The sequence below is a fragment of the Carassius auratus genome, chromosome 32, assembly GCF_003368295.1.
Source record: "Carassius auratus strain Wakin chromosome 32, ASM336829v1, whole genome shotgun sequence".
NCBI classification, from domain to species: Eukaryota; Metazoa; Chordata; class Actinopteri; order Cypriniformes; family Cyprinidae; genus Carassius; species Carassius auratus.
The window spans coordinates 21,360,487-21,382,012 of NC_039274.1; the positions used below are offsets into that span (position 1 = coordinate 21,360,487).

Here is a 21,526-nt window from a genome sequence, read left to right on the forward strand (position 1 = left end):
ACTGATACACGTTTAAATACCTCACTAACAGCTAGTTGATCGTATGGTTGTTCAGTTCAGTTCAGTACACAGTGTGTTGAATCTTTGTAAATTTGATTGTCCCTACCTGAATTTTTGGGGAGTTAACTGGGGTGTAGAATGCAGTTGTCACTCCTGTAAATGACTAAACTGTGTGTGTGCACAGAGCAGGATTAAGCACTAAAAGGTGAACTGACAACTGAATTTAGCTGCAGCGTGTGTATGTGGCCTAAGAAAACACACAAAACAAATACACTCACAAGGTTAACAGGGACGACACCTTTATTCAAAAACAGCTTCTTAAAGGCTTTATACTGAAATGTACATGACAGGCTGCCTTCTGCTTCCAGAAATTAATTCTATCGGTGTTCAATACGAAGAACCACATACAGTATGTGTTGGCTCCAAAGCACTAATAAACAGGTACAAAGGCTAGATGCATGTGACCTGAGGTGTAGTTACTTACGAGATCTCAAACTGTAAGAAAATATACAGTATTGGTCCAGCAATGTACCATTAAAAGTCAGAAAAAATAAGGCAAATTTAGTATAATAATTGCTCATGTTATAAAACATATGAGATTGGAAATGTCTCAAGGAGCAAAACTGTATGAAGTTAAGAATAACAAATAATGACATTAACTGACATTAACTGCAACAAAATAAATGGGACGTTCACCTTTTAATCAGTTCAATTTTGATTTAAAAAAAAAAGAGAGATGTTTTCTTTGAAGGTCTAATAGTTAATCATTTAACTACCTGAATTTCTAGTGTTCATCTTACAAAACTCACTGGCATGATGTTGGAAAGCACTGGCATCCCTTTACACATTTTGAAGTATAGGAAACAAGGAAGCTAAACGTAAACACGATGTGCAAAATAACATTGAGTAAAAAAATGACGAAAAAAATTGGGATACCAGACAGCGATTCCGTTGCAAGACAATTCTTTTCATGACTAGAATTCAGTTTTGTGTGATGTTTTCATCCCTGAAGTCACAAAAAGAGCAAGTTTTGTACTGTATATATCCAGTAACAAATCAGTCTATTAATTTAATAGACACTGCACAGATTTTATCTGGAAACACTGTTTTGAACTCCACTGAGCCCTTTTTTTCTTTTTCTTTTCTTTTTTTTTGCTGCATTGAGGATTCAAAGAAAGGTTTCCCTTTGGTAAATGTAATCTGGGGAGTGATTTAAGAAAATCTTTCAGACGATCTCAATATAATGGCTTCTCAGAACAGGGAGATGTGGCGCATTTTAAGGTGTTCAGTCTAAACACCCATTTACCAGCATCCCTCCTGTCAAACACTGAGGAACAAAGCAGAAAGAGAGTCTGGTCGTATGTCATAGGCAGCTGTACACCTTATATGAGAAGAGGGCTCTGTGTGTGAGAGAGAGAGAGTTAAGTAAGCAGCTGCCTGATCTCGCGGTGGACGTAGCACAGGAAGTCCATGTAAGACGCTCCTCCGTGTAGACCCTTGTCCTCCACCAGGTGCTGACGGAACAACATCTCCGATCGGTCTTTCTGCTTCACTATCAGCAGCTGCACAGAGAGAGACGCACATCAGTCACACTGCTGATCTGAGACCAGTCAGGACTGAGATAAGTGATGACAAGTGAAGAAAAAAGATTGGGATCGATACAATCTAAAGACACATCTTATTCGCCAGCACTTGACCAACTAATACTAGCACTTACCTTTTCTATTCTTGGATAAAAAAATATTTGATCAAAATACTGTAAAAACTTCAACACTGAAATGTTTTTACAAATCAAAATCTATATTTTAATATTTTAAAATGAATTTTAAGCATCATTCCTCCAGTCTTCAGTGTCACATGATCTTCAGAAATCATTCTGATATGATGATTTATTATTAATTTTGAAAACAGTGATGCTGCTTAATATGGGGTATCTGTGATGCATTTTTTATACATAGTTTAAAAGAACGACATTGAAATGGAAATATTTTGTAAAATATTATGACAATTTTTACTGTCACTGTCAATCAATTTGATGTGTCCTTTGCAGAATAAAATAATTGATGTGATTAGACAGAAAGACAGACAGACAGAGAGAGAGAGAGACAGAGACAGACAGACAGAAAGACAGACAGAGAGACAGACAGAGAGACCGAGAGAAACAGACAGACAGACAGACAGAGAGAAACAGACAGACAGACAGAAGGAGAGAAACAGACAGAGAGACGAACAGACAGACAGACAGACAGACAGACAGACAGACAGAGAGAAAGACAGACATACAGACAGAGAGACAGACAGACAGACAGAGACAAACAGACAGACAGAGACAAACAGACAGACAGAGAGACAGACAGACAGAGAGACAGAGAGACAGACAGACAGAGAGAAACAGACAGAAAGAGAGACAGACAGAAAGAGAGACAGACAGACAGAGAGACAGAAAGACAGACAGAGAGACAGAAAGACAGACAGAGAGAAAGAGAGAGAGACAGACAGACAGACAGACAGGCAGACAGAAACAGACAGAGAGAGAAACAGACAGACAGACAGAGAGACCTGACTAACTCTACTAACACTAACCAGTCTCAGACCAGCACTGCTTCTCACCCAAACATCAAAATCAACCAAATTACCAAACAATCTAAAAATACATATCTGGAACATTGGGATCAAGAAACTAAAACACAAAGTAAATTCCAATTCTATCGAACTCTAAAATCAGATTATGAATATGAAGATTATCTCCAGAGTGTCAGAGACACAAAGCAGAGACGGATCCTGACCAAGTACAGGCTCAGTAAGCACAGTCTAGCCATCGAGACAGGCAGACACCGAAAGAGCTGGTTACCCAGAGAGAGAAGAGTGTGTGCTCACTGTCAGACAGGAGAGATCGAGACAGAGACGCACTTCCTCCTGCACTGTCAGAAATACACCTCCATAAGAGACATATACTTCAGCAAATTTAATACAGAACAATTAAAGATATTATTAGGAGAGGGACACACAGCAGCACTGGCTGCGAGATACGTGTGGACGTGCCACAGCCTGAGAGACAGCAGGTGAACGTGTATGTGTGTGTGTGTGTGTGTATGAATGTGACCTCAGTGTGTCTGACCCTATTGTGCACCACAGTGACCCTTAGTATGGTTGTGTATTTCTATGTAAATTTAAGACTGTGGAATCAAACGTTCACACAAATGTTATAATTTGCTAGTTTAATATTATAAGATGTTATTATAATCAGTTCCATTTCTGTGATGTCCATTTTTTTGTTATAATTTATTTTATTTCTTCTATATATGTACACTAAGCTTTGGCAATATTGTATAATTTACATTCATGCCAATAAAGCAATATTGAATTGAATTGAATTGAGACAGAGAGACAGACAGAGAGAGAGAAACAGACAGACAGACAGACAGAAAGACAGAGAGACAGACAGACAGAGAGAGAGAAACAGACAGACAGACAGACAGACAGAGAGAAAGAGAGACAGACAGACAGACAGACAGACAGAGAGACAGAGAAACAGAGAGACAGAGAGACAGAGAGACAGACAGACAGACAGACAGACAAACAGACAGACAGACAGACAGAGAGAAAGACAGACAGACAGACAGACAGACAGGGAGGGAGGGAGGGTGAGCCATACCTTCATGGATGTGGCTCTCTGCTGTGAAATGCTGGAGATGATTGAATGGATCTTCCTGGAATGAGCATTATCCAGCACAGGTAATGACATCTGCTGAAAGATGATTATAATGCTAGAGTTATCACTGCAGCTCACACGATGAGAAGAACTGAAGAAGCATGTCCTTGATTAAAGCAACACGATCAGTGAGCTCAACAGAGCGGAGAGGAATAATAGCATCCTTCAAAGCCAAACCTGGATCAGATATAATCCAATTCCGATCCAGGTATGTACTGCTTATTCTTTCACTTGATGTTGTTATCAAATTGTATTTATTTATTTGAAAGTCACTCTGATCCTTATCTGGATGGATGTGGTGGCATAATAAGCAATATTTTTGAGAAATCTATGGGCAATTATCATAAAAATAAAATATCTTATTTTTTTAGGTGTAAAACTTTTTAAAATAGTTTGGTTCCAAGAAAAATCGTGGATTTTGGAAATATTATGATGATTCTACACAAACTTCACGCATCTCTAGTATAAAGACTAGTTCTGAAATATAAATCCATATTTCAGTCCAATTTCTAAATTGTTATGGTGATTTCAGTTGCAGTGAAAACATTTGAAAAAGATTGGGAAAAATGAGAAAATGAATGAGCAAATCAGAAAATGTTTTAAGCACCCTGTTTTTTTTTTGTTTGGTCCTGTATTTTCAGTTACTGTATAAAACAAATGTAGTTACAAAAGCAGTGTGTCATACCCCGTCTGAGGACAGGTGGCCGAGAGAGGGCACACTGAAGAGGTTCTGGATGAGGTCGGGTGGACAGGCCTGTCCCAGCCAGAGGAACATGGAGAGCCCGTTTTCCAGCAGGAAGATGCCGGACTCGCTGAGCCGCTCCTCAGAGCAGCGCACTGGAGCCGGGATCGCATCGCTGGACACATCCATAGTGTGCTGAGAGAAAGAGAGAGAGAGCAAACGCATGAACTCCAGGGCTCAGGTTTCAATGAGAGAAATGATAGATGTGTGTAACTCACCAGCGGGATGAGGCGTGGATACAGCAGGACCTGTGTTTCCTCCACTCCCATCGCATTGACCAGGAATCTGTGGAAGGCCCGGTCATCTGTGGAGAGCTCAGCGCTGCTCACTAGAGCCGGAGTCTTCAACAGACTGTTCATGTAGACGGGAAACACCTTCATCGCATCAGGCAGGATTAGCTGCAGGGCAAAATGTTCAAGAAGAGAAATGGTTTATACACAGCAGTGTAACTAACTAACTTTTTTTTTTGCATGTAAGCATTAATAAAAGGAGGTGGTGTTTTAAGAATCATGTAAATGTAATCTGAACATGACTGAAGTGTGTGACGGACCTGGCTGGCTACTGAAGGACTGGCGCAGCTCTTCCTGTAGCAGGCCAGCATGTGAGCCATCTGGTTCACCAGGATCTCTCTCACGGTCTTCAGTGGCTGGTTGAGCATGGCCCGATACGCTGCAGGATAACAGCATCCACCACAATCACTGACTGTAAGCCATGAGCTCATCACACACTCTTAAATCTTTTAGTTTGAAAAACCTGCACTGAGTATCCTTTGTTCCACTATAAAAAAAAAAATGTGATACATCTCACATTTGCCTGTAAAGAATTGTTGGTGGCCAAAAAAAAAAGAAATCTACATCCAGGAAGCATGACTCTATTTCATATTTCTAAAAATAAAGGTAATAAATTAATAAAAATGACTGAATACATTTGTTTCTGCATGGCAGTGTTGTTATTGCTTCCTAAAACACATTGAAAAAAGAAGAAATTACACGTAAAAGTTCAAGTAAGTCTTAGTTGAAGTAATACAATTACTGAAAATGAGAAAAAAATTAAGTTAAATGATAATAATAATAAAAATTCTCCCAGGGAACACATGTTAGGTAAAAAAATGTTAACCTGAATCGCTTGTAGGTTGCTTTGGATAAAAATGTCTGCTAAATGCATGAAAAATGCACGAAAAATACTACGAGAAAGCAAGTGTTTTACGGATTGGTACATTTTAAAATCTATCATCATGTTACAGCTAGAAGTAAATCTGTAATGACTGTATGACGTTTTCATGTACATTCCTGTAAGAGTTGGTAAGGCGGTCACCTGACTTGGCGAAGAAGTTGATGAGGGCGTCTGTCTCGCAGCTCTTGTAGAGTTCAGAAAGCTGAGAGCTGCAGTTCAGACTGAGGTTGTGAATCCGCAGCCTCCTCTGTCCTCCGATGGTGGTGTAGAGCAGTGCACACTGGGAAACAGAGGAAACAAACTCATTTGTGTTGCTCTTGACTGCAAGCTAACGCAAAGAGCATCACATCAAAACAGCTCAATGCACTTAAACGCTTTTATGCATCAAACATTTTTATTGATGTTACTGATGCTGCATGATAAATTTTGACTGTCGAGAGTGTTTCAACATGACCAGTCTTGATGCATTCAAGTATTTAATGACGGTCTTGTGATGGTCTCAGAGCTCAGTGTCATACGTGAAGCCTGACCTGCATCACAGCTCCAGACTCCTCGCTGAGTGTGTCGTCGTGTTTAAACTCGACCGTCACGGCCTTGTCACAGTCCACCGCTGCCATTTCCACATCTGTAGTGTTGTTCATGTATATGGCGCCAAAGAAGTCTGTCGCCCTGAAGCCTTGAATGACCAGGATCATGCAGATGTTAGGAAACACGTATACCATACATACACTACCATTTAAACGTTTAGAGCTGGTAAGATTTCTTAATGTCTTTGAAAGACTTTTCTTTAAGCTACATTCAATTTATCGAACAGCCATTCATTAAAAACAAAAAATGCATGTTCAGACAAATACGATGCAATGGTTCTTGATTCCAAAAACAGTGCAAGTTTTGCTTGAGCACATCACTTTGTCACAAAACATGTGCTTTTTATGCATTGTTGCCATTTTGTAAGATGCAGTCTTGTATTATCCCTTACTAAGCAGAAAAACTAAGCCACAAAGACCTGATTCTTGTCTTCCTCTGAGCCAGAATGATCTATTCATTCAATTCTCAGCCAAATTTCACAATATCAGTATTGAAAACAAAGCCGTTGCTACTTAATATTTTTGTGCAAAACCATTCTTTGATAAAAGAACAACATTTCTTTGAAATACAAATATTTTGTAACAACATTCTTGCTGTAACCATTTCTTGAACATTGGGCGTACCAATGTTCTATTTATTTATTTAAATAAAGCATAAAGAAATATAACAGTGGAGGAAATTCTCTAGTTTGGAAGTAAATATTTTGAACTATCTGCAAGTAATATTTTAAAATGTGCACACATGCACTTAACATGTTGAAAACTAAATGTTTCTTGTCTTGTCACATTCAGTGGTCGAATATTAAATGTTTTGCTTCTTCCATTTTATTTTACCTTGATCTCTAAAATGTTTTCTTTTAAATCTTTTTGTCAACCTAAAAACAAACAGAGTGCTAAATAATTGAGTTCAAATAATAGGGAGGAAATTTTACCATTTCTATTTATTGGGACAAAATTTGATGTCAGTGCCAATTTAATGCATCCTTGTTATATAAAAGTATTAACTTCCATCAAAAAGATTACCTGTTCCAGTACGGATGCGCATGACGGCGTCGAAGCCGATGGACTTCTCCACATCTCTCCTGAGGTCACTGACAAACTGCTGACCATTCACCTCCATCTGGAAAGACAAAAATATTGAGGTCTGACCACAAGAGGGTAGTAATACAGAAGAGCTCATCTTTATTTTGTACAATGTTCACAGCGTCTGTGTTTCAGTATGTGTGTGTTATGGTGTACCTGGAAGTTGCTATACTTGTAGATGGAGCCGCCGGTGTGTGACGGCACATCTCCCATGGTGGCTATATCCACATACTGGTTAGGAAACAGGAAGAGGTCGACACAACAGCCTTGTGCCACACAGTCTTTAGCCAGCTGCTCATACACACCCCGCTGAGGCTGGAACAGAGTCTGAACACACACACAAGTATGAATTTATAAAGCTGCTTTAAAACAATGTGTATTGTAAAAAGCACTTATACAAATAAATTTGACAACTTGACTAATACTATTTTCAGGATTTCTGCACATTTTATGAAGGTAAATTTAAGACTTTTTAAGACCAAGTAAAGAAAATTTAGGAAATAAATTGATGGTCTCCAAATGTAAAGCAACGCTTCAAATTTTGAAAATGCAATTTTCAACAGATCTCCATTACTTTTATTAATTTTGGAATACTTTAATTACATTTTACATAAAAAAATAAAAAATAAAAATAAAAACGTATGGCTGGAATAGCTCTTCTCCAAACCAATACAATAAATGAAAAAAACTTACTGGAAAAAAAACAACAAATTTTAATCTTCTGATCAAACTGCAAAAAAGTGATGATCTTCCTCAATATTTTTGTCTTGTTTTTAATTCTTAAACCCATACACATTTACTTGAGAAGCAAACAGACAAGACAAAAAAGAAATCTTGTTTGCTGTCAAATGTATCTAAATTAAAGGGTTAGTTCACCCAAAAATGAGACCCGCTCACAACAGTCCCGGACGAGAAGACAATGCTGAATAAAGTCATAATTTTTGCTATTTTTGGACCAAAATGTATTTTCGATGCTTCAAAAAATTCTAACTGACCCTCTGATGTCACATGGACTACTTTGATGATGTTTTTATTTCCTTTCTGGACATGGACAGTACACCGTACACACAGCTTCAATGGAGGGACTGAGAGCTCTCGGACTGAATCTAAAATATCTTAAACTGTGTTATGAAGATAAACGGAGGTCTTACGGGTTTGAAACAACACGAGGGTGAGTTATTAATGACATAATTTTCCTTTTTGGGTGAACTAACCCTTTAAGTGAGGTAATGGTTAATAAAATGGAAAAACAACTTAATTTAAATGAAAAACAAGTTTTCATACCCTATTAACAGATATCTGTTGTTCTTTTACAAATAAATTTAATTTAGTTTCACTTCCCAGAAAACAAGAATTCATATCTGCATCATGCATCTAAAGCAAATGTATATTGATTTATGGATGTTTAGATATTTGTACTGAAAAAAAAAACTAATATATATATATAAAAATATATATATATTTTCTTTTTCTTTTTTTTTTCTTTTTACAGTGTAAGCAACATTTAATGCAAAGACTTTATGAAGTTAAGACTTTGTAAAACTTTATTAAATAAAATAAATATTTACCTTCTCCTTTTCTGTACCCACTAGTTTTCTGTCATCTCTGTTTTTGAGTTTTCCTGGAGCCTCTGCTGTTGGGATGGAGGAATGAAAGATGAAGAGTTTGCCACTGCATTCAGCTGCCTGATGAGAGGAGAAAAAATTATAATAATGATAATAAAAAAAATAATACACACACACACACATACATATATACATACATATGTATGTATCAAATAGTATTAGCAGGATACATTAAGAGCATTTGATTGAAAATATTTGATGAATAAGCTATGATCAAAAATTCAAGGTCAAGGACTGGAGGTGTCATTAAACACTCCTTAAAGAGTCAAAGAGAGATGTTATGAAATAGCCAGTGCTGTCACCAGTAATGATATGATGACGGGAATGTCATCCCAGGCCTGTGAATTCAAATAACTGCCCTAGAAACAACTGCATGTCTATCACACAAAGCCTGCTTGCACTATTGTTTAAACAGTGTAAAAAAGCTAAGGATGAGGCTAAATATGCACATACAATTACAGAGGGACATTCCAGACTGACTGATGTCACTGTTCGGTAAACACTTGAGCCTCTTCGATTTGTTTTTACCTTCAGTGCCTCCACACCAGCTTGGATGACCGGAGCGAAAACCGTCTCGCTCTCGTTGGTGTCAGCAAACATGTCAGGGATCTGATCTAATAGGCTAAAGAAAAAATACAGAAATTCATATTAACAACAAGAATAAGCTATTTCTGTCTCATGAAGTCAAGCCATGCTTTAGGATAATGACAGTGAATTACAGAAGAGTATAAGATTAGGAAGTGATTGCTAGTCTGAGCAGTTTACATCATTTGAGAAATGATCCATTACTCATGTTTCTATTGCAAAGTATTTTATTAATTGATATTGTGAATTTAATACCAATATCAGTTTCCTGCATAATTAATTAATTGTTAAATAATTATTGATATAATTGAATCCATTTCTTATTAATGATGTTATAATTGAGAAATGATTAATGTGTTAATTAATTTTGCATTCTTAAAGCTCAAAGCGTACAACATGTCAGCAACACCAAGGTCATGGGTTTGATTCCCATGGAATGCATTAAATAAAAACATGTACATTTTTATATGCAGTCATTTTATATAAAGCATTTGTCTAATGCATAATTGTTTAAGTATCCAATAACAAATATGCAGATATATTGCTTTAATAAAACAACATATATGCATTACATATTTATTTGTATATTATTTTATACTTTGTCTTGTACTATATTCTTGTATATTCTTTATATTTTAATGTCTTTGTAACATCTGTTCTGTCTTTCTCGGGAGGAGATAAACTAAGAATTTCATTGCACTACTTAATATGACTATAAACACACACACACACACACACACACACATATATATATACTTTAATACTAATACTAAATGCTGTATAGGAGTCAATGTAATATTGTAGAAGTGCATTTTAAATAACTACATTCAGGAATGAACCTACTTGTTGATGACAGCTCGGGACTCCTGGAAGTTGGCGAGGAATCCGTCGAGAAGAGGGACAAACATCTCAGCCACGTCAGAGACCACCATCATCTGCGGCTGGGCCAGAGCGCTCTTCACGTTATAGAAGTGCAGGATTTTATTATAGGTGACAAAACCCACTCTGATGGGTGAAGTCTCTGCTCCCTCCTCTCTTCAAAAGACAAAGAACATAAGAAAATCGATCAGTTCATTAAAAAAAAAGTGTTGAATATACTCTATGTATTCAGATACAGTTGAACATATTTAGATAACTTTATATAAAGCACTGGGTAATAACATAAGTCACATTTTTTGACAAAAGTAATGAGATTTGCAGTAGATTATATATTGCTTTACCTGAGTACACTGCAGGTAGTTCATCAAATTAATGTAAATATATAACTAATTATGATTATATATTCCACTAACATTTGACAACATGAAATTGTGGAAATACTTTCTTTTAAACAGTAACATTTTTCTATAATTAAACATAAAAAATAAAAGCAATGCATTAAATGCATTAGAAAAAACTAGCGATGATAGAGTGATAATTAGTCCTATAACAATAACTATATTTTGTTTAAATTCAAATTGATTTTTTTTTTATAATTTTATGTGCTTTTCTCATTTTTATTAGCTTTTTTATATATATACATTTAAGTATAGTTTAAAGGTCCATTTATGAATTATAGAATGATGCCTAAATATATTATTCAAGAATGAGAACTATAAAGATAACTATAACAATAACTATATTAGCATTTATGTTCTGTTCATAATCAGTGCACCACAGTTTTGAAGCTCTATAAACACAAATGTATTATGATTGGCTGTCAGTGTTTTCATTTCCCAGTATTATTCCCCAGCTGCTTGAAAAAAAACTACAATGATCAGTTCCATCAGTTTAAAGAAATGTGCACATTTCACCATCTAACATCTACCAGAGCACTGTGTAGTAGCTGATAGCATACTGCATGGGCCAGTGAATATAAGCATTGCAGATTGACGTCTGTATCTGGGCTTTGTAGCTTTCTAAGGTTACATTTGTAAGACTGTAAAACATGGGGATGGTTTGGATCACTCACAGTCCATATATTCCAAGACTCTCATTAAACTAGAGACAAACGCTCCAATACAAATCCTATCAGGCCCTAACAGACCCCATCGACTCAATGTTGTTTTCATTAACGGTGCACAATCTAGCAAGCAAAGCCAGGACCAGAGGAGAGAAATCAGATCTAATGGCACAGGCTTATTTGGACTGTTTTCAGAGTGAGGTCAGGTCCCATACAAATAAGGACAAACCCTTAGGAAACAGCCGAGGAGAAGTCGTAGTTTAGGAGGGTGCAAAAAAAGATGTTCCTCAGATGTGAATCAAAAGCTCACCTCTCAGCTGGCCATCACCCAAAGAAACGGTATAATTGAAGCCATGTGTGCCAGCAGACGTTTAATACGGTTGAAGAACTAGAGCCGCTGAACCTCCTGACTTCCTTCAGGCAGACATTTTCAAATGATGAGATATTGGAATTGTTTCTCTCCCTAGTTTTTTGTTTTTTTTAGCTTGTTCTCCCGTTACCATATTTGGCAAAGGATCGGGGCTCTTTTTCAGCTGGATTCGTTCACATTCCAGGCTGATAGTGGCTGAGATGAACATGTGTTCAACCTGAGAGGTGCGGACAGAAAACGGAGGGGTGGCTTCTGCCCGAGGCTTCATCTACACTTCCAGCCAAACACCTGGAGCGGGGCGTCATGAAAGCAATCCTAAATATATCTTCAGTGCAATCCAGATCCTTACAGTCTTAGCTGTCCAAACATTAAAAGACTAACAGACTGATCTAGTCCCTCTGCTCAATTTCAGTCCACACGCCAGATGCTGACAGGTCAAATGTTTGCAATTTGCGGAAATGTTTTAAAATGTAGATTTGTTTTACATTACTATATAATTTATGTATAGGGATTCATTTAAAACATATATACGTAAGATGAAAAATTATAATTACAATTAATTATATAATATGCATAAAAAATGTTAAATTCCTAAAAAAAAAAATGTGATTATAAATTGTGAACAATTATATTATTATTTTAGTATTTAATATTTATATAAAATTATAGTTTTTATTAGTATTTTCAATTAGCCTTTATTTTTAACATTTTAGTCATTTTATTATGTGCTCGTCATTTTCATTCGATTTTATTTTGTAAAAAAAATTTACATTTAACATTTAAATTGAATAAATTTTATTTCCGTTTTAGTTTATTTATTTAATTTTTTTTTTTTTTTCATCTAATATTTGTATTTAATATTATTTTAGTTTAATTTCAATGAACAAAATTATTTTTTAATAGCTTTAGTTTAATTAACGATAACCCTGGTGAAAAAACGTTAAAAGTAAAGAGACCAATAACAGCAGATGACATCTACAGTGTACATTTTCCCTAAACACAGATTTTAACCTGAAATTGACGCTGAATAGCAAAAAAATTTTTACTTTATTTATTTTAAGGTCCAATTCTCACTATTAACAAACCATTAACTATGACTTTTGCTTCAATAAACTCCTAATTTGTTGTTTATTAATAGTTAGTAAGGAAATTGTTAAGTTAGGTATTAGGATGAGGGATGTAGAATATGGTCATAAAGAATATGTGCCGTATAATTACTAATAAACAGCCAATTTGTAAATAAAAGGCATTAGTTAATAGTGAGAATAGGTCCCTGTACTAAAGTGTTACCAAAAACAATGAATGTACATATCCACTATCAACATCCAAGAGCAACAAAGAAACAAAATGCTCAAGTATTAAAGTTGTTATGAAGAACGATCCCCCTCATTGTCTTTAAAAATAGACAGCAAACATTAACGCTCAACTTACTTTGGAAGTAGGTCAAGCAGCGTCTTCAGTTCCTCGCATATTAGTTTCACAAGTCCACTTTTTATGTTGTTGTAGGAGACATCGATCATGAAGATGTAGACAGGAGGATTCGGAGGCTTATTATTCTTAAAGACAAAAGAGAACATCACAGAATGAATGATGGTAGTTTGTGAACTTCAAAGTGGGCTGTTTTTGCTTGTTCTCTACAGAATTCGTACACATATCTTGTGGCAGAGAATACACTACGTTTGCAATCATGTGAAAGCATATCATATGCACAAGAACACTTTTTATCTTTTTATATACAGAAATGCCAAGATGAACATATTACAGTCTCTCAAAACACAACAGTGGAAAACAGGATCACGATAAAGACTCCTTGTTTTGACTCCCAATGAACAGTACAGTATAGGGACTGAGGAGCTGATCCTCAAATATGAATAAACTTCTGAGAAAAACAGGAGCCCACATAGAAGATAATGGTGTCAGGAACCCAGGCACGGACTGGGGCCAAAAATGTGTCGTGGACCTTTTTAGTCCGATAACTAAATTGAAATTAAGTTATTTGAGATTTCAGCCTACTTTGGACCCTGGTCCATGAGAATGTAATACAAAAATGTACCATTACATTACTACAGAGTAGTACAATTTTAGCAAAGCACTTTTTTTTTTGATAAATCAAATGCAATCTATTACTATTAAACCTTACTAATGTGATAAACTCTAACTGTGACCATTATACACTTACATAAAAACTTCTCTGTTACCTTGCAATAATCCAATGTGGCAATGAACTCGTATGAGCCCAAAGACAGTTCTGGTCTCTCATACAGATCCATTCTTCTCCCCATATGGTCCAAATGCTGGAAATACTGCACTGGAACTGGAAAGGTAGTGAAACACCATTTTTAGAAACACTCCCAGACAAATAGTCCCCACCATATGTTGACAAGAAACACAGCGTAAGAATGAAGGTCCCAGCGGTCTCAATGGTACAGTACCAACCTTCATTAACGCAGCTGCAGAAGCCACACTGGTAGCGTCGTCCTCCATCCATAAACTGCATGTAAGGACACATGTAGGCCTTACAGCGGTTGCAGCGGATCGGTCCAGTCTCACCGTGATTTACAATGTACAGAGGACTCTATAGAGATCAGAGAGGGAAGGAAAAATAAGACCTATATACAGCCTTAACTTATTAACTCTAACATATACCACAAGGTTTCTATATGCCTATATATAGCTGCACATACACGACTTCTTTTTTATAAATATATATACTTTTATTCAGTAAGGATGCATTAAAATGATCAATAGTAGAGAATTTATGATGTTACAAATTTATGTTGATGTTACAAATGTATGATGTTTTTATCAAAGAATTCTGGAAAAAAAAAAATTGTATCATGGTTTCCACACAAATATGAAGCAGCAAATCAGCATATTAGAATGATTTCTGAAGGAACTAATGATGCTGAAAATCCAGCTTTGATCGCAGTAATCAATTACATTTTGAAATGTATTAGAATAGAATAAAGTGGTTTTAAATTATAATAATATTTAACAATATTTGAAAATATTTTACTGTATTTTTGATCAAATAAATGCAGCTTTGATGAGTACAAAAGACAATTCAAAAACATTCAGACTCCACATTTTCAAGATGCAGTCTATCCAACTGTTAATTTAAAGAAACAAATAAACAAACAAATAAAATAACATTTAGAAATTACTTTCACGTTTCACAATTAAAATTCAGATAGAAAAAAAAATTATTACCTTCATTAACTGTAGGCCAACAAATCATATTGATCTGTAGCGATGTAGTTATTGTGCAGTTCAACTTGTTTACAAAGATCAAATATAAAGCACATAGATATTAAAATGGAAAAAAGCTTAAGCTGAGATCACTGCATTTAAATTGCATTAAAGGTTTTCAGTCAGCTTCTAAATTGTAGTACAATATTTAATTGTTGCTGTGTCATTTTAATAAGGTGGCATTGACGATGAACAGTAACAGATTAGGGAACATTTTCACTACTAACTAAGAGTATTTCCTCAATAAACTACTAATTTGCTGCCTATTAATAGTTTGTAAGGTAGTTGTTAAGTTTAGATTTGGGGTGGATTAAGGGCTCTAAATATGCTCAGGTAGAATAAGGTATTAAAGTGTGCTTTATAAGTCAATATGCAAGTAATCAGCATGATAATAAACCACTAATCTAACCACTAATCTAAAGTGTTACCCAATGAGCTTTTATTAAGGGTGAAAGGGAATACAAATGAATTTGTAATCATAAATGCTGCAATATGGAGTCACACGGCTCGGAATCAAAACTGACTGCAGTGTATCGTGCCTTAAAATGTGGTCTTATTTCCTCCTTCACTTGAGAGTACAATAAACTTCTCATCTGACACTGAACTTAAACGAATTAGCCTCTCGTGAGAATACTAACATTTCCTAAAAAGGCACTGAAGCACAAATATGAAGGGTAAAGCAATGAAAGACTCTCGAGTTAAACATGTCTTCAAAACCACTATTAAACAACTGAGACAATAAACTAAGGGGACACCCATGAATTAGGTTTTAAACATATTCCATAGGCAGTATTTTCCAAAGATAACACAAAAGACAACAACAAACAAAAGGTCATTCATTCATGTGTTAAATTGTAATTGTACTTCAAATCTTCTAAGTATGTTTTAAAAACTAAAATAAAAGGACACTTAAGTGAACTTAAAGAGAGCACAAATTCATGACTGTATCTTAAAACAGTATTTTTTTTTTAAGTGCACTTTGTAATAATGTCATGTTAAAATTTCTATGTTAAAGCGCATTTTAGGTTTTAATAAGCTTTTCTTCATCCTTTAAAGAAATACACTTATTTTGATGCAATGACTAACATACTAAAGCACATGTTAAGCACTTGATTATCATTGTATCCATAGTTTGTTATTTGACATTATATATCTACTTAAATGGGTCAAAAAGGCTTACTAATTCAACTAATTACAATTAATATAAATTTAAACTTATGTAGAATACATTTTCATCTAATGACAATTAATCTTCAAAAACATTAATTCCAATTTTCACTTTAGAAGATTATTTTAAAGTCTATGATTTTCGTATGAATTACTTTTTTTTAAAAATAAACTAAAGTGTGCTTCTGTTTCACAAGGAAACACATGTACAGTTTTCCATCACTAAACATCCGATAATATCGTCTACCTAAGCCCCACCCCCACCACGCCCCACCCCCGCCGAGAAAACATTGCCGACACACACAAACACACAACATATTCAGTTTGGTCTTAATTATTGTCACAAAGTTTGGTTTTACTTTTCTTATTTTGTGCTTAAACTAACTTAAGACATAACCGATTGTATTTATGAGATCGTTGTGATATAATTCTGTCTGTATTTGTCCATTTGAATGTTTAAGAATGTGATCTCAGTCCAGTGTTTGCGTATATAAGAGGCAAAATTTGTGTGTCTTTAGTGTTTTTTTTTCTGATAATGTCCATAATCATAATCAGTTACCTAACTGTTGATGTCGACACTGCGATACTTATGAGACATCCGATATACGATAATATCGGCATATAGCCCAGCCCAAATACTAAACATTACTACACAAGTCACTTATGTTGTAGCATTCCTCATTTGTAAATCATGTCTGCTAAATGTCTGAATGTAAAACTAAATCTAGTACACAAACTCAAAACTGAAGAACTGCTAAAATCAAGAGTTCTGAGAAAATGCTGCATACCTCATTTTTGGGCAGAGTGGCAAAGGGTTTAATAATGGCTGCCAGAGGCACTTTGCACTGCTTTGCAAGGTCAGCAGTGCTGGGGAAGGAATATGTTGTGCACCGCATGAACCTTGGGCTGGCATTCCCTTAAAATGACAGAAGAAAGATTAATATGTTAAACAAAACCCCTTTTATGCTAATATTAGGAGAGAAGTGTAAAGACAGCTGCCATGCTCACCTTGGTCCTGAACTGTGAAATCTGTGGTGACCAGTGGAGGCACCTGACCTCTGATGTTTGTGACGTACACCTGGCCTCCTCTCTTAGCCTGGTCATCCTCAATCACTTGCGTCTGCAACAGACAGTGTAACCTGAAATGTGCACAAATTTAAACGCTTTTATTTTAAAAAGCAGCATTTTTGTCTGTTGTTACCGTGCTTGGAATAGAGTCTGGGTCCAGCTTCTTTTGAGGAGGGCCTGCCATTTGTGCGGTACCTCCAGGAAAGCCTCCTGGGAAAGCACCTGACTGTGGCCCTGCCATCTGTTGACCTGCCATTTGTGCACCATACGGGCCTGAAATCGGGCTCCCTTCAGGTTAAAAGCAAAAATAGTTATTTCAGTTAGTCAAATGAACGTTTTTTTAAACAAGGACTTATGTTTAACATATACACTGCCAGTCAAATAGTGTGGAATAATTCAGATTTTTTATGTTTTTTGAAAGTAGTATCTTATGCTCAGCAAGGCTGCATTTACGTCATTTACAAATATAGTAAAAACAGTAATATTGTGATATATTATTACAGTTTAAAAGGACTGTTTTCAATTTGAATAGATTTTAAAATGTGATTGTTTTCCTGTGAGCAAAGTGTAATTTTCAGTATCATTAGTCTAGTCTTCAGTCTCACAATCTTCAGAAGTCATATTAAAAAACTAAATATTATTCTGAAAAATGTTAAAATAGTTTTCGCACCTTAATAGTTTTGAAAAGTTTGAGGTAAGATTCAGCAACTACACATTAAATTGATCATAAAGCATTTATAATGTTGCAAAAGACTTAAAATAAACACTTCTTTTGAAGTTGAAAAAAATACATTTTCCACAAAAATGTCATGCAGCACAATTGGGTGCGACAAGTTTCTTGAACACCAATTCAGCATATTAGAATGATTTCAGAAGGATCATGTGATACTGAAGACTGGAGTAATGATGCTGAAAATACACTTTTGCATCACGATTAAAATATATTCAAATAGAAAACAGTTATTTTAAATTGTAGTAATATTTCACAATATTACTGTTTTTAATGTGCAGCCTTGAGAGACTTCCAAAGAAACTATTTTCCAAAATCTTAAATATTCTAAAGTATAATTCTAAATTCTACAGTATTTTAACAAATGAGATACAACTCATCATTAAAGAGAAGCTCTTGGAACTTTTTCTTAATCATTGGTGCAATATTTCCTAGTTCTTACCTGGTTGCTGTTGATAGCCTTGGGGTCCCATTGGTGGTTGGTGGACACCTGGTCCAGGTGGGCCAGACATTCCCATTGGTGGAGCTGTCACAGAACCCATCATGGCCATTGGTGGAGGAGATCCAAATGATGGCGGCTGCTGTCCTGGTGGAGACATGGGCGGATGCCCCATTGCTGGTGGAGGTGATGTGTGATATTGTTGTGGTGCTGCTGAGCTGGAAGGAGACTGTGGTACCTGCATGGGCCTTTGGCCTAAAGATCACAGTGCATGCACTGGTGTAAAATAGGCCAACTGAAAGTCAATCTACTTAAAAGCAATATAAAATGTTAACTTACCATATCCTCCGATGTTCATGCCACTCATTTGATTGGTCAGCTGTTGAGTTGGAGGCGGGGCTTGTGCCATACTATAAAAAGCACTTTGAGGAGGCTGTCCATAAGGAGACATAGAAGGAGCTGAAGCAACAGGAGGAGGGAAACTGGCAAGAGCACAAAAAAATATATATTATTATTATTATAGAAAGTTGCGATTTCATGAATGCATCATCACATTGAACTAGTTTTCACCTGTGGGGATGGGCCCCATTCTGCTGAATGTTAGCTCCATACTGGCTGGATACCGGTGGTGGAGGCATCCCAGAAGAAGAGGAGGCAGGAGGCTTGAGCACACCTGGAAACACAGGATTCATTTTACATGTACAGAATCATGCGAGAAGATAATACTGTGACAAAAATATAATTACAGCATACAAACTGCAGAGGATATAGGGACTGCTGACACTGTAAAGAAAAGCGGTTTCATAATGGATTGACACTGTTTAGGTCTATTTATTTAAGCTCATGTGGTGCTGAGACTCCTGTATCATGAGGACAAGATGAAACTTGCCAGCTTTAGAACAGAACTCAAGAAAAGAAGATTCACTTTACCTGTCGGAGGGGCGGAGTAACCCTGTGGAGGAGATCCATAAGCGCCATAATGCGACTGAGGTGGGGGGTTCCCAAAACCAGCAGAGTATCCCCCCATTCCAGCCTGGGCCTGGGAGTATGGAGGGGCGGCAACATAACCTTGCTGACTCATCCTACTCTTATACAGTTTTCATTCCACTCTGGGACCAAAAAGGGTGATCTGGAACAGAAGAAAGGGGGTGAATTCATTATGTGGGTTTCAAAACAAAACATACACATGGACTTTTAATGTTAAAGGCATGAAACTTCTAATCGGTGTGTTGCACTGGCCATATACTAACCATTGTGGAAAAGGAAGTACACTTTAGCATACTTTGAAAAGAGTACAAATTATGGAAAAGAATATACTTAAGTGTGCACTGAAAGTTATGTTTTCGGGGGAACTAAATTGCATTTTAATTAATTGCAATGAGATGTAACGTATTATAATTAAAATGTATATTAAATGCAATCACCTGAACCTTAAAATGTATTTTATCAACTATATTTTTGCATGCAATTTCATAATAACTTTCCTGTCTTTGAAATTTGATTAAAGTGTACTGCTGAATTTATTGACAAGCATTTATGGTAAAATAAAACATACTTTAACGTCATTTCTATTGAAACTTCTGTGCCATGTGTTTAAATATATTCTTGTAATTACAATTTAAATTGCAATTTAGTACATTCATTAAGTTTAGTCACCACATTGGTATCCCACAAGTGCATATTCAATACAATTATGATGAAATGTTTTCAAGAGTTTAGAGTGATATGATATATACCTCCACCCCGAGCACGTGTGTTCAGGAACTTTGTCACTAGACCTAGATAAGAGGAGCTCATGATAACACAATCGGCCATTTATGAATATAATGGTTTTACTATTGTATTCAAACCTCAAATTAGTTCACATTAAAGCTGAGATCATTATGGTAACTGTATATATTTAAGTTATTAACTGTAACTGTCACTAATGTTAACTTACCAACATATCTGAGCTATTAAAATATAGTTTGTTACTTTACAATGTACTGGTTTTAATAATAAAAAAGGCCACATGATGGTTTAAAGTTAATCAAAAATGGCCTAAAACAAAAAATAGGCTTTAAAAAAATACTTCATAAATTCATAACATAAAATGCAACATATATAAATCCATTGTACATTACTGAGATTAATAAAAAAATAAAGTGATGTAGGGAATTTCCCATTAACTAAAAAGATGATTCATACTTTGTTTATTTCAAATAAACCAGTATAATGGCAAGTATCGTTTTCTTAAATATAATACTGTTTTACTATCGCAGTTGATCAACAAACAGGTTTTATTGTAGCTTCTTTTCTTTCTTTTTTTTTTGCACTCTAATAACACATTTTTACAAGCTAATTATAGGCCTACAGTGTGCGTAGTTACAATAAACATATTTATTTATTTATTTATTTATTTATTGTCTGAGACTTCACGTCAGTGTTTCCGCAAGAGGTTTTCAGTAGGCTATCTCTCAGATAAAGACACATTTTCATTTCTATCACTCAACAACACACACGGTATTCAGATCTGCGACGTCATAACAGAACAGAGATGCTACAGCGCGAGACTAATGCTACAGTATCCGTCTGACCTGACACCTCAAAGACCTGTAATGTTTCACTTCACTCAATAAAGTGCATATTGGGGAAAACTTCCCCACATGCCGTGGATATATAGAATCGATATAAGCTTACTGACAACAATGTGCGTGGACCAGCTGTCGGCGATACAAAGTTACGAAATATGTTCCGCTAGAGATGGAAACTGTATAAGCCAAACTTACAAATATAATACACAGGGCCTCTAAAGAATGGCGCTTATACACTAAGGTCAAAATACGGTTGCCTTTCAAAACTCATTTTAGTTTGTTAGTACACGACAAAATAATAGAGACTTACCTGAAAGCAAACGATGTGTCCTTTCCTCTGGTTGATGTTGAATCGCGAGCCGAGAGTGCCACGTCAAACTCCAGCACAGCGCCGGTGTTGCGTACATTGAGCCGCCGCCTCTGCGCATGCGCGGACTGATGGGAACCACTACACGTCAGCAAGGATGCCGATGTGCGTAGC

At 35.9% G+C, this 21,526-nt stretch overlaps 1 protein-coding gene across 2 annotated transcripts; it reads right to left on the minus strand.

Annotated features, from left to right (window-relative positions):
* Window positions 1-277: 277 nt before the first annotated feature.
* On the minus strand, window positions 278-21,488 carry LOC113051821 (protein transport protein Sec24D-like). Of its 2 annotated transcripts, none has more exons than XM_026215942.1 (23): window positions 21,356-21,488; window positions 19,403-19,601; window positions 19,043-19,145; window positions 18,812-18,954; window positions 18,476-18,727; window positions 17,437-17,591; window positions 17,244-17,355; window positions 17,024-17,151; window positions 14,256-14,394; window positions 14,018-14,133; window positions 13,251-13,375; window positions 10,351-10,542; window positions 9,451-9,544; window positions 8,866-8,982; window positions 7,454-7,624; window positions 7,238-7,334; window positions 6,158-6,303; window positions 5,769-5,907; window positions 5,005-5,123; window positions 4,673-4,852; window positions 4,398-4,589; window positions 3,656-3,745; window positions 278-1,562 (listed from the first exon to the last, which is right to left on the minus strand). In XM_026215942.1, exons 2-23 carry the CDS (start codon window positions 19,551-19,553, stop codon window positions 1,422-1,424), a joined length of 3,102 nt encoding a protein of 1,033 aa, XP_026071727.1. In that variant the 5' UTR covers window positions 19,554-19,601; window positions 21,356-21,488; the 3' UTR covers window positions 278-1,421. The 2 variants fall into 2 exon arrangements, with proteins under 2 accessions (XP_026071727.1, XP_026071726.1); XM_026215941.1 differs by having other exon boundaries at window positions 3,656-3,748.
* Between the last annotated feature and the right edge of the window lie 38 nt (window positions 21,489-21,526).

Excerpts from the sequence above, each read along its gene's own strand:
- LOC113051821 (XM_026215941.1), bottom strand. The coding sequence starts at position 19,553 with ATGAGTCAGCAAGGTTATGTTGCCGCCCCTCCATACTCCCAGGCCCAG. Across the intron at positions 17,592-18,475 it reads AGGCTATCAACAGCAACCAG|GGAGCCCGATTTCAGGCCCG; the intron begins GTAAGAACTAGG and ends TTTAACCTGAAG. Across the intron at positions 14,395-17,023 it reads CCACTCTGCCCAAAAATGAG|AGTCCTCTGTACATTGTAAA; the intron begins GTATGCAGCATT and ends TGATCTCTATAG.